General features: G+C 32.1%; 1 protein-coding gene across 5 annotated transcripts in view; it reads right to left on the bottom strand.

The window, feature by feature from the left end:
- Stag1 (STAG1 cohesin complex component) overlaps window positions 1-18,193 on the bottom strand; it is a 372,311-nt gene that overhangs the window by 52,663 nt on the left and 301,455 nt on the right. For all 5 annotated transcript variants that reach the window (XM_077795277.1, XM_077795281.1, XM_077795278.1 and 2 more), the window contains 6 exons: window positions 14,248-14,351; window positions 8,647-8,739; window positions 8,458-8,547; window positions 8,107-8,310; window positions 6,759-6,829; window positions 4,725-4,812 (listed from right to left, as the gene is read on the bottom strand). In XM_077795277.1, the coding sequence (XP_077651403.1) occupies window positions 4,725-4,812; window positions 6,759-6,829; window positions 8,107-8,310; window positions 8,458-8,547; window positions 8,647-8,739; window positions 14,248-14,351 (650 nt within the window). The remainder of the gene's footprint in view (window positions 1-4,724; window positions 4,813-6,758; window positions 6,830-8,106; window positions 8,311-8,457; window positions 8,548-8,646; window positions 8,740-14,247; window positions 14,352-18,193) is intronic.

The raw sequence follows: 18,193 nt of genomic DNA on the forward strand, positions 1-18,193 counted from the left end.
TCTTCCAATTAATAAACATAATTTTCATTTTCTGATTTCTTTTATTAATGATTTGTAGGTTTAATCATATAGATTATGCACATATTTTGTTATTTAAAAAAATTTTTTAGTTGTAGGTGGACACAATACCTTTATTTTATTTATTTTTATGTGATGCTGAGGATCAAACACAGTACCTCACATGTGCCAGACCGGCACTCTACCTGAGCCACAACCCCAGAGCCTATTTTGTTAGTTTTATACCTAAGTATTTCATGTGTCTGTAGATATTGTAAATGACATATTTTACAAAATTTCATTTTCCAATTGTTCACTGTAAAACAATGGATTTTTAAATCTAAAAAGCATCAACATCAGATCACATGGTAAAATATATAATATAGAATGGTATACAATTCAAATCAAGTTTCTTGACCACTATAGATCTCTAGTTTTCCATTGAGAAAGCCCTGGTTAACAGTTTATATCTCATCCCAGAAATAATCTGTGAATTAGATATACTAAAGATCTTCTTATCACCCTTTGAAATTATAAATACTGATCTCTTCCTTGCACTTTTCATTCAATATATCAGTAAATGTCTTCTCACATAGAATATTACAACATAAGAAACATCTACCTCATTATTTTATTCATAGCTATACAGAATTGTAGAGAATCAAAACTATCCTACTTATTTAACCTGTGTTTAATTCAAGAACATTTGGATTATTTCAAGTTTTAAATTTAATAAAAATGTTATATCTGTAACTACACCTTTATACATACATTCAAGTATATATTTGTAGTCTAATTTCCTAGTACTATGAAAGCTCAGAGGAAGTGTATGTACACTTTCAATTTTGATAAACATAGGCAAACAATCTTCTATAGGGGTTATACCAACTATTTTCAGAATAGTATCTGAGAGGAATAAAGTAGTTACATAAAGTTTCATAAGGGTTTCTGATGAACACATATACAGTTTAGAATTACTAAAACAGAGCCTAGATTGGAGAGAGGGTGAAACTGAGGTTACTAAGACAAAACAGGAAGTTTCTGCAGTAATCAACTAGAGAATATATGAGGGATTGAATTAAGGTAGTAGAGCCTGGAAGAACAAAGCATATTCAGAGGTAGAATTTATAAAAAGGAACAAAAGCCTTCTGAAATTAGGAATTGCTTCTAATACATCATTAAAATATCTTTAGGGGAGGAGTAAGATGGTGGAACAGAGCTAATCGGTGATTCCTGATCTCTCCATGGCACAGAAAGGAAGCAGTGAAGAACAGCTTACCAAGAGAACTTTACTAGAAGTTTATATCTGGATTAGAGAAACTGTGGAGAACAGTATCAACAAGTTTTTTTGTTTTACATAAGACTGATGAGTACGTGGTTTTGCTCTGAAGAGACTGTAATAAATAGAGTTCAGGGCTGCTGATACTGAAAACAGCAGAGGACACACATTGAGTTTAAGTATTAATACCTTGATATTCCTCCAGCCCAGGGCTAGTAAGAAAAAGCAGCTCATAAAAATAGTCCCTGGCATAAAAGAATATCATCTCAATAGATGGGTAGACAAATAAGTAATATTAAAAAGCAAGGGAAGAAACCACCCCAAACTGCCCACACTTCAACAGCTAATTCTGCTGACACTGTAGTGGAAGAAATAGCATAGAATGAATGTTGGAAAATCACAGTTAAAATGTTCAACAAATTACAGTAAGAGGTAATGAGTAAAATTAGAGAAAATTCAGGAAGGGAAAGACTATTTCAATCAAGAAATAGCAATTCTAAAAAAGAATCAAATGGAAATCCTGGAAATGAAAGCCTCAATAAATTAAATTAAAAATTTGATGGAAAGTATCACCAATAGATTAGAAAACTTCGAAAATAGATTTTCAGGCCCTGTAGACAAAGTATATATAATCCTGAAAATAAATTGACAAGACCAAAATATTCAAGAAACCTGAGATATATACCAAGAAACTAAATTTAAGAATCACTCGGGTAGATGAAGGCTCTGAAATAAAAACTAAAGGAATGCACAATCTTTTCAATGAAATAAAACTAGAAAAATTTCCAAATTCTAGAAATAGGATGGAAATCCAAATATAAGAGGCATACAGAACTCCAAATAGGCAAGATCAAAAAAGATCCTCTCCAAAACACCTTATGATGAAATGTCTAATATACAGACTAAGGAGAGAATTTAACTCATTTCTCAAAGTGGATCAAAAATCTAGGAAACTGCAACTGCTAGAAGAAAATATAGACTGAACACCTCAACATATTGGTACAAGCATCAATTTCCTTAACAAAACTCCTAAAATGGAAGAAATAAAACCAAGAATCAATAAGAGGGATGGCATCAAGTTATAAAACTTTCCATTCAGCAAAGGAAACAAGAGACAACCTACAAAATAGGGGATTAATATCCAGAATAGAGTTCAAATAACTTACACCAAAAAAACCTCAAATGGGAAAAGAACTAAACAGACATTTCTCAAAAGAAGAAAGACAAATGGTTTATATATATATGAAAAAATGTTGAACATCTACTAAATAGGAATGGCAAAAAATGGCATAATGAATCCTACTCTTATGTACAATCATAATGTACCAATAAAAAAGAAAAAAAATGGGGCTGGGCTGTGGCTCAGGGGTAGAACGCTTGCCTAGCACATGTGAGGCACTGGGTTTGATTCTCAGCACCACATAAGCAAATAAATAAATAAAGGTCCATCAATAACTAATAAAAAATATTTAAAAAACAAAAAGAAATTAGTTGAATATAGAGTTTTTACATTTTCAATACTGGGTATTTTAAGAGATGTTTCCAGGAACTGCTAAAATGAACAAGTCTGGCAATTATGTATTCAAATTTTGTACACATAGCTAAAGACTAGAATTTGTGTTTAAGAAGTTAACAGAGTTATTTGACAAATTAATACACAACAAGGAAAATAACACCTATGTAGTGAATATAAGTAATAAAAAAATAATATCAGAATACAGAACTGTGAGACCATCACAGGTTAGTATTAAGATAGTAACAATGGTATAGAGAATTAAAAAATAACTTTTAGACATCATTATAGTTCCAGATGAAAGAGAGATCTGTATTTTTATTCTCTCCCTGAAGAAAGGGAGGAAAGCAAAAAGGAATAACTTATGTTTCTCATTTCCTTGCAAATCTGAAGAACAGCTTGAGAATACGAGTGAACTGTATTTAGGGCACTAAAAACTGAGATCACAAAAATGGAAATTTGAAGTGCCAATAATAAATGAGAAAAAACAAAGGGTCAAATATTTTACCTCTTTCCATAAACTACAATAAAAAATACCTAATATAGTCAGGGATATTTGTTTTATTTTATATATATATATTTATTTATTTTAGTTTTTGGTGGGCATAACATCTTTATTTTTATTTTTTATGTGGTGCTGAGGATCGAACCCAGCGCCCTGCGCATGCCAGGCGAGTGCGCTACTGCTTGAGCCACATCCCCAGCCCCAGATATTTGTTTTATTAAGAGTAACTTTAGGGCTGGGGTTGTAGCTCAGTGGGAGAGCGCTTGCCTTGCATGTGTGAGGCACTGGGTTCCATCCTCAGACATAAAAAATAAGGCATTTTTTTTTTTTTAAAGAGTGGCTTTACATGAAGCAGTGTTCAAAAAAGTCGAATGTTAGGCATGGGTAATGCTGAGGATTGTGTTACAAGGGAAGTGCTCTACCACTCAGCTACATTCCCAGTTAATGTAATCATAGTAATTGTAGAACACTGTTTATGTAATTGACATTAAAATTAATTAATTTTTTTTAAATGGTGCTGTGGGTGAAATACAGGGCTTTGTGTATGCAAGGCAAGCACTCTGCCTCTGAGTTACATCTCCAAACCTGACTGTGTTTTTCTGAAATGGGACTTCACCATGTTGCCCAGGCTGGCCTTGCAGTGGGTTCAAGGATGTTTCTGCCTAAGTCTCCCAAGTCACTACAACTACAGGCATCATCATGTCTGGCTTCTGTGATAGACTTGAAATTATGCAATTATCATTTTGTTATATGTGTCAAAATTCTTATTGCTTCATAGCACTGAAGCATCACTGAAGCATTCCACATCACCAAATGGGAATGAGAAAGAGAATTTCTATACACAATCCTACTATAAAGTTGTTATTTTGGTCTTTGTGACTATCTGCAGTATACCAAATCACTTCTTTCTCATGCAGAAATAAAACAATTATTCTACTCAGGTCTCAGTTTTTTCAATTTCTGCTTGTTGTACTCTAACTTGTGAGTACAAAATATTGTAAAATCTGCTGAAGGTTCCCTGAAATATTTAACTATGGGTCTAATACAAAAGCTAAGCCATGCCTAAAACCCTGTATTTGAAATACCTAAAACAGAGTCTGGAATATAGTCATGATTAGAAATTTTCATTACATAATGAATTATTCAGAAGTTTTGAAATTGTTATGGTAGCAATCAATCATATTTCCCTTAGAAGACCATTAAAAATTTTAAGTTGTATTATAGCAAAAGTTCTTTAATTTTTTCCTGCTCTAACACATCTGAAATATATGATAATACTAACAGTAACAGTCAATCACTATGATAATAATTCTCAAAGGAGAAGTCTGGATTAAAGAATGATCAACTACTTTCCATAAAAGGCTTTAAAATTGTTATTTCAGAGAAGTTTAATGTTAAGACAACAGAGAAAAAATATCAATAATTCCTACCTGTTCTGGCATAGCTCCATGTTCAATTCCAGTCTTCAATAATCTGTAGCAATTGCCAAACAGATCCCATTTTGTGAGATCATGAGCACTAAGATAAACAAAAGACGCATTAACTTTATTCTAGATAGAGTTCAAGAAAACTTTTATTTGAACTTAGTTTCAGTAAAAGGAAGAGTAAAATAAAACATTTTCTTGGGGATGAGACTGTGGTTCAGTGGTGGAGTGCTTGCCTAGCCCGTTTGAGGCATTGCACTTGATCCTCAGCACCACATCAAATAAATAAGTAAATAAGTAAATAAATAAATGTATTGAGTCCATCTACAACTAAAATAACAAACAAAAAATTAAAAAAACCTAACATTTTCTTTAAGAATTAAAAAGGATCCACTAAGGAAATGTGTGTGTTAGACCCTCACACGTGTGCGCGTGTGCAAACACACACACACACACACACACACAGAATGAAAAAGAGCTGATACCAGGAATTCACTGAAGAAATCAACAATAAACTTCAAACATTTAACTGAAAGTTTCTACCATATGGTCAACATAAACTCAAACTTCATACATAGGTATCTTTTATTTTTAGTATTTTAAAATACATCTTAAACAGATCCATTTACAACTTTAAAATTTATAACCAATGTGTATGTATGTTTATGTATAGAGAGATAGATTTATATTTGTGTGTGTGTGTGTGTGTGTATCGCAAGGGAGGGAGGTAAAGGGAGAGACCCTTTCCCACTGAACTATATCCCCAGCCCTTTTTATTTTTGAGACAGGGTCTTACTAAATTGCTAAGTCTGGTCTCAAATTTGCAATCCTCCTGCTTTGGCCTCCCAAATTGCTGGGATTACACTGAACCTGGCTAAAAGTTTTAGATTTTTGAAACTGCTTTAGAAATCTATAGAATTCATTAAGAGACTCAATCCAAAAAAAAATTTTTTTTTTGACAAATTTTACTTTCCTTTCTTTATGGAGAAGATGAGCATAATTTTAAAAGATATACAAATTATAGCTTGAAAACATACATTTCATTCATTGAACCTTTTTTTTTCTTGTTGAAACTCAACTGTTCTGTTCCCAGAATACTGTAATAAGGAACCAAACAAAAATAATTTAGGAAAAAGCCCACAGAACTCACTTTCATAGCTTTCCCCATAATTTTTTTTTCACTTAAGTTGACAAATGATCATGTAGGTGTTGTTGTGAAATATGCATATTATGGAATGGCTAACTAGAACTAATTAACATATGCATTACCTCATCTAATTATTTTTGTGGTAAGAATACTAAAAATCTACTTTCAGCAATTTTTATGGATATAATATATTGTTGTTAACTATATTCATTATGCTGTACAACAGATCTCTTGAATTTATTCCTATTTAATTGAAATTTTGTATTCCTTGAGTAACATCTCCAACTCACCATCAATCTTATTTCTTATTTAGCAAGGCTTCTAAAAGCCATCAAAATTATACCCATGAAAGTCTAGCTTATAAAAATAAGCTTATCTAATTTGTTAAATAATACTGATGTACTTCAACTTTTATAGTGTATACTCATCATTTTAAATGATAATTTTTCATTACACTAACAGTAAATCTTACATCTTAATTAAATAACTACAGATCATAATTTCTCTGGAGAAAATTTGCATAATAAAGAAAATCACCACCATCTCAATATTTCTCTAAAATTTTCTATCGAAATATATGAATGTTGCTGTGTATGTTGGCACACATCTGTAGTCCTAGTGACTCAGGAGGCCAAAGCAGGAGAATCACAAGTTTGAGGTTAGCCTCAGCAACTCAGCAAGACTCTATTTCAAATTTAAAAAAAAAAAAAACTAAAATAAAATAAAAAAGATTGGAGATGTAGCTCAGTGGTGAAATACCCTTGGGTTCAATTCCCAGTACCCCCCCCCCCTCAAAAAAAAAGAGAAAGAAATACATGAATGTATAAAACTGCTACAGTTTATGTTGATTAGTATATTTTAATCACTGAATCTACTTTAAACAAACAACATACTTGTGGAAAGATGTTAACCGCTTTAAGGTGGACAAAACATTGTAAATATCATCATCATCAGCTTCTTCACCCTACAAATTAAAAAGTAAAGATCACCTCATTATCATAACCTAACTCACATTCACAGAAAAATCTATTAATACTTAACTGTCTAAAGAAAAATTCTTCATTATATAAACAGTACACATTCTCTAGAGGTAAATAATACAATTAAAAAAACCCCAAATCTTTACATTTTAAAATAATGTGATAAACATGATTATACACTTTTCTAATTAATATTATACAATAAATTCCTTGAAACTGCTGAGTGAAAGGGTAAAGTTTTACTTTCCTTTTTTTTTGGTGCTGGGAATTTAACTAAGGGCGTTATGCATACAAGGCAAACACAATCACGGAGCTATAGCCCTGCCCTCAAAGATAATGACTATTCCAGATCTTACAGTCAGCTACTTCTGTAGCTTGAAAATCATAAAAAATGTTTGAAAGAAAGAGAAGTTCAAATAGAAATAATTCTTTTAAAAATCAATTATATGTGTTAAAAAGGAAAATTCGATCAGCCTGGACATCAGAGCACACACAACTACAGGAATTCCAGATTGCCTTATGTAGACTGGGATGAGAGGTCAAGAGATAAGGATCCCAAAATTAGAAATATAACCAGTTGAAGAAGCTTGCTATCTTGAGCATACCATTCAGGTATGGGGATTCCTTAAAAGCATACTTAATTTGTACATTTCTACTCTGTAACACATCACAAAATACAGTAATATTAAAATGCCAAATTAGGTCCCAGGAAAAGGAAATGAGTTAAGAAAAATCAAACCTCAGAATGACTTTTCTTAAAATAGAAGGAAAAAAAATCTAGCATTAAAAGGAAATGTGGGGGCTGGGGATGTGGCTCAAGGGGTAGCGCGCTCTCCTAGCATGCATGAGGCACTGGGTTTGATTCTCAGCACCACATAAAAATAAAATAAAGATATTGTGCCCACCTAAAAACTAAAAAATAAATAATTAAAAAAAGAAAAAAGAAAAAAAGGAAATATGGGGCTGGGGTTGTGGCTCAGTGCTTGCCTAGCACATGCGAGGCCCGCTCAATCCTCAGCACCACAAAAAAATAAATAAGTAAAATAAAGGAATTATGTCTAACTATAAGTAAAAAATATATATTTTTTAAAAATATAATTAGGATGTATTAACTGCAATATGCTGTCAAGTTTTTTTTTTAAAGGGGCAGAAATTTCTAGATTTTATTTCAAAATGGAAATGATCACACACTCAGCTATCTTGAATATTCAGTTATTAGGTAAAATTATTATTATAAGTACACATTAACTTTAGAACAGACCTCTTGCAGTAGGTCTTCCACAGAATGATTGAATCGATCTACAAACTCATCAATCAGCTGGCTCCGAGCTATGTCAACTCGGTTCTGGATGGTATACTCTTCACTGCATAAGATGCTATAGGTTTTACTGCAGGCTTCTAGGACATCTGATTCTACATGTTTTTCCACAACAAATTTAATCTGTTTTAATAATGCATCTAGATGCTAAGGAGAAAAAAAAGAAAAACAATGACATTTAAATACTAAAAATTAGCATCTATCAAATAAAAAAGACTATATGATTACATGCAAATAAAATAATTCCATTAATAAAACTTCTTTAATGGCAGAATTTCAATTTCAGTCTCTTACCTTTTCCATTCTACCTGTGCTGTAGATTTCTAGATCAAAATACTGTGGGATTTGCAGCAAGTTTGCTACTTTTTCTGCATCAGCTGAATACTAGAAGAAACAGTAAAGAAAAAAGCAGTAACTAATAGTTATGTTGAAAGCAAACTCGGGGGGGGGTATATTATCACGAAACTGTAAATGAAACAATACCTTTGATAATAACATAGGAAGTGTGATAATAAAATGCTCAGTCAATTTGTTTCTATCATCAATTTGAGTTTTCCTTTCTTTGGCAGTTAGCACCTGGAAATATATTAAAACAGTAAAAGAATAAGAGTGTCATGTGCAAATGTATAAGTCTAAAATGTCATACAGAAGGATGAAGAACTGGCATATAATAAAACCAAGAATTTTAAGAGAAACTTAAACTACTGAAAAAAACGCAAAAATGTTAACATTCACTGTTCTTTTTTTTTTTTTTTGAGAGAGAGAGAGAGAGAGAGAGAGAGAGAGAGAGAATGAATTTTAATATTTATTTTTTAGTTCTCGGCGGACACAACATCTTTGTTTGTATGTGGTGCTGAGGATTGAACCCGGGCCGCACGCATGCCAGGCGAGCAGGCTACCGCTTGAGCCACATCCCCAGTCCAGACTGTTCTTTATTAAATAACTAAATTACTATTTTAACGTACATAAAAATATAAACATTTCTATAAAAACCATAATTAGGAATATAAAAATATTGAAAACAAAAAGTAATTTTTCTAGAGTTTTAACCTCAATGTATTATCGGTTCACTCTCACATGTTAAACACAAACCTATACTATTTAAAGTAGTCCTCTTTTACAACCATCAGACACTAATAAATTTTCATGTATTTTTAAGGCATATACTAATGATATTTCTGAATTCATTTATATTTAAGTCTTCTTGTAACTATGCTCATAAATCTATTAGGCAGCATTCAAGAGAAATAGAAAGTAGTACAGCCTGAGATCATTGAACAAATTTAAGCTGATAACACTCAGTACTTTAGACTATATGCAACTTATTAAACCATGGGTCCTTTCAAAAATAAAATATTAAAATGCAAGCTCAGTTTAAGATCATTTCCCCAAAGTATTCTGCATTTTGTTAATATTCTGAAGGGATTTTCCATCTTAATATTGAATGGCTTTACAGAACAGAAATTTTCCAATATAAACTGTCACTATTTAAACGTGAACCTCAATGTTAAGAATACATGAAAGTAGATGCCTCCTATTTGATTATTTCATATGCTTATATTTTGAACAACAATCACTTGGAATGATCTACAAACTTCTACAGTATTCAGTTCTGCACAAAATAATTAAAAGGACTACAAATAAAGTCAAATATGTGTTTAAAAATGTATTCAGGACATCAAGGAGTTCTGAAATTCATCTAATAATAGATCAAAGGCCCAAGGACACTGATTTTAGGGAAACAGTTATTTTTGACCAGATGATAATTTTCTCAGGCACTCTACATACAGTGAACTCATCTGGTCTTCATAATAACTCTGATGAAATAATAAAAATGGCGTGATACTTATTGAGAAAGAATTTGCTAATATCTAACAAAAAGTTTATGCATATCCTTCCTTTGATCTAGCAATCCCATTTCTAGCAATCTATCCCACCAATACACCAGGTATAAGAAAGAAATGACTCATGCACAAGATTATTCACCATAAAGTATTTCTAAGTATCAAAAAACTAGCAATAATCCAACAGTCTGTTAATAGGTGATTTTCAGTACCTATACAGCCATTAAAAAAAAAATCATGAAGATATCTAAATAAAGTTATGGAGTGATATTCAAGACACACTGTTAAATACAAAAAGAAATGTACAGAACAGTGTATAAACTATGCTACTGTTTGTAAAAAATTGGTAGGCAGAAAGAATCGAGAATAAGAATACTTGTAGGTATGTGTGTTTATACATTTCCCTAATTTACAAAACAAAACGCTGGAAGGATAAACTAGAAATAAAACTGGTTCTAGTAGGAATGAGGTGTAGAAGGAGGTCCTTTAAATAAGACTTTAATGAAAGTGAACCTCAGGCTGGGGATGTGGCTCAAGCGGTAGCCTGCTCGCCTGGCATGCGTGCGGCCCGGGTTCAATCCTCGGCACCACATACAAACAAAGATGTTGTGTCCGCCGAAGACTAAAAAATAACTATTAAAATTCTCTAAAAAAAAAAAAAAATGAACCTGGAGCATTTTATTCTGAAACAAAGTGCTCAAAAATGATAATGTCTGAATTAGGAATTAGCCTAAGGGTCTCTCATTAGTCAAAGCTGGAAGAATATACTTTTTTAAAAGACTTTTATTATGGAAAATTTCAAAAACCCTCTAAAGCACAGCAATAACTATTTAGAATTATCATTCTTGTTTTCTCAATTCTAAAGTTTTTTTTCTATTGCATTTTAAGGCAAATCTTTGTATATAATTTTACCATTAAATATTTACATATCTTTAACAGGACTTAAACAGTCTTTTTACAATTTGTTACAATTTGTTTAAAATAAGAATTCAAACATATTTGGTCGCTATGTCCCTATGTCCTTTACATTTCTGTAATCTCTAAATGTTCTCCTTTTCTACATTCTGAATTGGCTAACTATAGTTTCCTTTAAAACATTCTTTCATCCCCATATTTTCTTGAAAGCAATTGTTTCTGGAAGCTTGATTACATGGATTGTTTTCAGCCACCTCCCTTCACCCAGCCCAGGAACACTTCAAAGGTGGCAGCAGTTTCACTTTTAATAGCAGTTTTCACTTTTAATCAATGCATTCAGATGATGGCAAAGCAATCTATCATGGAATTCCTCATTAATCTTTCATGTAACTACAGGCCATTGATGATTGTCATCTAGATTATTTTATTTGTGTGACAAAATAATATTTTAATTCTGTTATTCCTCCACTTATTACCAGTGACACTTCTACCAAAAAAGTTTGCCTCAATAAATATTTGGTTACCCCAAAATCTCAGTATTACCAATACAGGAAAACTAAACATTGTGTGCTTTTCTGATATGATGTAGTATGGAGTATAAAAAATTATTCCTGACAAAATCTATAACCTTATTGGATCAAGCCTTTACAATTAACTTTCAGATTACAAAAAAATTATGTTAAGAAAAACTAAATGAAGTGCTATGAAGTAACAATAAGAGAAACCAGAAGGAAAACACGTTTTTCCCTCCTATCTAGTTGTTCTCAATTGAAAGAGAAATATTAGTTTAAGCATTTATTTAATGTCTCAATTTCTTGTTTCATGTATTTTGGATTCTGTTGTGTATATAATTACTGTATTATCCCAATGTATTACTGACCCCTTTATCTTAATAAAATCTCTCTTCTGATTTCTAGTAACATTATTACTTAAAGTCTATTTTTATAATATTAATAATCTCTTCAGCTCTCTTAAGGTTATTCATTGCATAATGCCCTTTGCCATCCTTTTACTTCCAACAAATCTGTCTTAAATCTGACGCAGTATGACAATACCTTCTTTTTTTATTGGGGGTGGGGGGTGCACAATGCTAGGGATTGAAATTTTCACCTGCATTCATATTCAATATAATTTCTGATATGGCTATAGATACAAAATCCAGAAAAGAAGAAGACTAGGAGGAGGGAGGAGGAGAGGGAAAGAGGAAGAAATTGACCAAATTATATTGTTCTATTGTGTGCACATATGAGTAAAAACAAATCCCACTGTTACTTATACTTATAAAGCATGAGTAAAAAAAATAGTAAGCTTTAACTCACAAAAAGTCATCCATTTTGCTGTAATCTATATTTATTTCTTTAGTTCCTCTTTTCTGTCTTTACTTAAAGTGTACCACCATAATTTTCATTTTCTTTTTATATATGAATAATTGCTGTAGGAATTATAATATACTTCTTTACTTTCAATTGGCTGCAGGTTAATACTAAATTACTTATAGCAAAATGTAGTAATTTTGCTGCAATATAGTTTCATATCCTTTTCACTTTTTTTGTGTTTTTACTGTCAGATATATTATGCCTGTATTATAAACTCAACAAAATAGCACTATAATTATTGACACAATATCATGTCCCATTAAAAAACTAACAGATGGAAAAAATACATCTGCCTTTTATATCCATTCACAGATTATAGTTACCATCTGATGACATTCCTTATATGGCCTCAAAGACTTAGTATTTCTTTTTTTTGTTTTTGGTATCAGAGATTGAACTCTGGGGCACTCAACCACTGAGCAACATCCCCAGCCTATTTTGTATTTAATTTAGAGACAGGGCCTCACTGAGTTGCTCAATGCCTTGCTTTTGCTGAGGCTGGCTTTGCAATCCTCCTGCCTCAGCCTCCTGAGCTGCTGGGATTACAGGAGTGCACCACCACGCCAGGCAAGACTTAGTATTTCTTATAAGGCAGGTCTTCTAAGAATGCAGTCTCTCAATTCTTGCTTTTGTTTATCCAGAAATGGTCTTAACATATCTTCATTTTTGAAATATAATTTTACTGGGTTAAAAATTTCCGGAGGGCAATTCTGTTGAATATTCTGGCCTCCACTGTTTCTGATAACAAGTCAACTGCTAAACCCTATTGTAGTTGACTACTCCTTGACTTGTTTTACTGCTTTCAAGATTTTCTAGTTTTGTCTTTCAACTGGGTGACTGCTGTGTCTCCAAAGAAACAGTTTGGGTTTATTCTACTAGGGTTTTGTGTTTATTCCACTTGGATTTGTGAATCAATGTTTTTCATCAAATTTGGTAAGTTTTTGGTAATTACTTCTTTAATCCAACATGTGTGCCTACTGAGAAGACATTTCTACTGTCTTCCTTTTTCCCTTTAGTAGACATTTTAAGATAATATATGTAACTATGGCTTTTAACTTATTTTTATAATTTTAATTTTTTTTTAGATGTGCTTTAATTTCACACATACTTGCTGAGCTTGGTGGTACATGCCTGTAATGCCAGTGGCTTGGGAGGCTGAGGCAGGAGGATCTGTGATTTTTCAGTTAAAATTTTGGCTGGTGCATCTGAACCACCAACTCAGATTATAGAAACAAGTTGGCCACTTCCAGTGAACAAAAAAGCAATGGGCTTTTACCACTTGTACATACTGTATCAACTCTCTGACAACAAAACTGCTGGTACTTGCTGCTAGTGCTACCTGGTAAAAGATCTCACCAAGTAAACTTGTGGGAATGTGTGTGTGTGCGCACTGTAAGCCTAAAATAGGAAGGCTGCAGATTCTTCTGCTTTTACCTGAAACTTCAGCGTTTACACTTGTTTTTGCAGAAAGGATTTGCCTACCCTTTTATACCAAGAGAGAAAAGTCTCTCCACCTGTGATCATTTCAACTTGTCCAAATAATACCTTTATTATTAGTCCCATGTTATAGAAAAGAAAACTAAGGCACACACACACACACGCAAATATTCACCTATCCAAATATTACATGGCTGCTAAATAGAAGAGCTTAAAGTTAAGCTGTCTTCCTTCTGAGCCTTTATGCACTCTTGATATAAATATGAAAATTCTTAAAGTACTACATACATACCATAGAAGTAGGGACAGATGTTATGGTATCATGAAGGAAAAAAAATCAATTTTTGGAACCCAAGCCCAGTAGACACAATATAAAAACGAAGTATCATAGATGTATCATTTACAACAATAGTATATTTGGGGGGATGTAAATTCCAGTAAAATATCCAAATCTTTAAGACAGTCAATTACATTAAAAGCTTTATTGTGGATTTCTCACTAAGGTAACTTACTCTCTTGCCGGTACCCCTTCCCACTGGAGGATGTGCCTCAGCAGCTTGACGAATTGTACAAACCATTAGCTCTATAAGAGCACTTTCTTGCCGGTCAGACATTGCTAAGGTGAAACAAAATACATGAATATGAGCAGACAGTTTTACAATAACCATGTGCTAAAAGTGAATGCAATTATTAAAAATCTAAATATATTACTATGAAGAAGACTTAAGCTATGTATTTTGCTGTTTTTTTTTTCCTTTTGTTTTTCTTACAGAAGTAATATATGCTCGTTGTCTTAAGTCAAATAAGAAAGAGGTATATAAAGTAAAATTTTGGTCTCAGTTCTAACACCATACTTTTGAGTAGGCAATGCTAAAATTTTATTTTATTTCCTTACATATTACTCCAAAGCTCATACAAATTTTTAAAGGTTTAAAAAAAATTTTTTAGTTGTCAATGGACCTTTATTTTTTATTCACTTATATGTGGTGCTGAAAATCAAACCCAGTGCCTCACACATGCTAGGCAAGCACTTTACCACTGAGCCACAACCCCAGTCTAATTTTCTAAAGCTTTTTAACAAAAAAATCATGCCACATATTTAAAAAATTAATAATACTTTTAAATATCTTCAAATATATATATATATATTATAATTATTATAACAACAAGTTAGTCTTCTCCTGTCTACAGTCAAAATTATTTTCAGATTTTTGACACCATGAAAAGTGCTGCAATAAGCATCATTAATGCATATATACTTAGGTAACTGATAAACTTATTTCTGAGGAATAAATTCCAAGAATGGGAATAACTCATCAAAAGGCAAATCTCGAAAACAACAAATCTAAGATTATTTATTGTAGTTTCCAATTGCAATGATGATAATGTTTGGTTTTTCATATCACTGCCAGTACTGGGTTTTAGAAACCCCTTTAATTTTTGCCAGTCCTATGGTTGTGAAATGTTATTTCATTGTTATTTTGTTCCTTTATATCTACTGATCAGCAAGTATTCTTCCCCCCAACCCTCCAGGATTTATCTTTTTTTTTGATATGGGATCTTGCTAGGTAACCCAAGCTGGTTTTTAACTCAGAGGCTCTAATGACCCTCCCATTTAAGCCTTCTGAATACATGGGATGAACTACAGGCACATTTCACAGCATTTGACTATTGAGATTTTTCTTCTTATTGTTCTTTGCCCAGTCTTCCATTCTTTTTGTTATTAAGATGTAGTAACCTTTGTCTTCTGACTCTTCTTAGTATCTTATTAGACAGAACTGTTACCTTTTAAAAAGTCACATGTGTCTCCCATTGGGTTTTGCTTATTGGTGTATATTAATTATACAGAATGGTTGTTTTATTGTAGAATATTTATACATCCATAAACCATTATCTAATCAGTTTCACTGAGCTTGTTATATTGCATTCAAAGAATGCTCTGTCTTAGAGATTAGAGAAATATTTTCTTCATTTTCTTTTAATTTCTTTCTCTCATGGTTACTTGCTCTCTTTTTTATTTTAATTTTTTAGTTGTTGATGTACCTTTATTTATTTATTTATTTATTTTTATTTTTATGTGATGCTGAGGATTGAACTCAGTGCCTCACACATGCCAGGCAAGTACTCTGCTACTGAGCCACAACTCCAGCCCCTCATTTGCTCTCTTGACCTTCCTTCTTTTGTTCTTTCTTATTCCTTCACTTTTATATCTTTAATCTCTTTGGCATTTATTTGTAAATGAGTAGAAAGTATAAGCCTATTTACCTATACCAAATAAAAAAAGCCAATTACACCTTCACTACTACTAAATAAACCAGATTTACCTATGTATTTTAAATGCCATTTTAAAATATGCTGTAGGCTCTCATATAAACTTAGATCTTTATTCTAAGTATATTCTTTATTTAGTTTTGCTAATCTACTTGTATATTTTTATAACTACCTCTTTTGGTTATAGTACATTTATAATTTATTAAAATAATTTATTTTGCAACTTAATACAACTAATTAAACAAGTTTCCCTTACTGTGTCCTTTTAAATTTTTTTTTTGTAATTTTTATAATGCTGGCAGCAAATAATTTATTAAGCATTTTTATGCATAAGGCACATATATTAAATTGGATTAGTTGATAACTTGTTTTATCCACAAACAACTCTAAGAAATAAGAACCAATATAATCCAAAGGGATTAAATAACTATTCAAAATGTTCAACTAGTAGTAGAATCAACACATTAACCCAGGTAGTCTGACTCTAGAATAGTGCTCTTAAGCACTATGTTATACTGGCTTTTTAACATACATTTAAAATGCTACATAAACTTCAAAATATTTTTTGGTTAGGTCTGGGTCCAACTGTACAGCCCAACCGTACACACTGAGTTGTTTAGGGCCTAGATAAGTTGCTGAGTCTCACTTTAAACAGATTCTTCTGCCTTGGCCTCCTGAGCCACTGGGATTACAAGTGTGACACTGCACCCGGTTTTTACAATCTTTTCATCTAGAAACATAACTTAGTTCTTCATTTGAGATCTTGTTTTACATCATTTAAGAAAACATTAGAGTTTTCCCATAAAGAAATTAAGTACTATTCTTCTGAAATCACCCCATGTGTTTTTAAACATACTTTTTAAAAGGATAATGTAAATACTTTAATTTAGATGGTAGGAATATATTATAGAGAAAGAACTTCAGAAGGAAAAATACAATGAATCTATGAAAGTTTAAAAGTCTACAATGATTATTTTTAAATTGAGGCAAAAGCAATGAAAAGGCAGACAAAGACATAATGACACCCTGTCCTGTAGTCTATAGCAAAATTATCCTGCACAGGAACATATATATACAACTTTCTTCCTTTCTTTATTTGCAATACTGGGGATTGTACACAGGACTTTGTGCATGCTAGTCACATACTCTCCCACTAAGCTACAAACCTACCCCTTTTTAAAAATTTAATTTTGAGATAGGGCCTCATTAAGTTGCCTAGGCTGGCCTTGAACTGTAGCCTCTCAGGTAGCTGGGATGACATGTGCGTGGACACAGCACCCAGCCTATACATACATCTCAATTCAATCATTTCTTAAATTTTTATTTTCTTAGGAAAAAACACATGAATTTTAGCCTATTTTAGGAAAAACACATAAAACAAATTCAATTTTTCCACCGGTACGCCTAGGATCCAATGCCTAACAATACAAAATACCACTCCATTCAGTAACATTTTTACTTTCCAATTCTGGAATTTCATAACTTTTTAAAATCTGGCCGTGAATAAAGGAGCACAGGTTGTCTGCGAACTAAATGCATGTTTTTAAAATTCAGAAATAATACCTGGATTTATGGAATGTGAAGAGAGAACAAGTTATCACAAGAATGGAAACTTTCTTACACTATATAGTAAAACTCAAAGTAGTGTTGAAGTAGAACTAAACTTTGCACAGTATCCACTAACATCAATTTTGTTAAATTTATACTATCAAAATTGAAACCTTCCCTGAATGGAGAGACAGGAAAAATCAAAAGCAACTGAAACTTAATTAAATCCCTTCTGGGATATGACAGCAAATCTACATAATAATGAGAACTAAGCAAGCTTTATTAAGCCTTAGACAAGAGCCAAATAGTCACACTGAATGAAATAAACAGGTAACTACTTAGACTTTGAACTATTACATAATTACACAACTTTCTAACTGTTGGGAAACCTTTTCATGCATCATCTCTATTTTCTCAGTATTGGTTTTAGTCTTATCACTAAAAACAAACGCTTTAAAGTCAACCAGGACAAAAATTTTCAAAAGACCTTTGTGTAAGTCTTAAAGCAACATATGATATTAACCACAGCTCTACAATATATATTATTATTAACCATATATCTCTTGATTATCGTCTTTACTGGGTTTGTAAAAGGGTATAATTCTCTCATTTTCATAGCTGTTATTCTCTCTTGCCCTT

This window comes from Urocitellus parryii, chromosome 2 (assembly GCF_045843805.1).
Source record: "Urocitellus parryii isolate mUroPar1 chromosome 2, mUroPar1.hap1, whole genome shotgun sequence".
Classification (NCBI taxonomy): domain Eukaryota; kingdom Metazoa; phylum Chordata; class Mammalia; order Rodentia; family Sciuridae; genus Urocitellus; species Urocitellus parryii.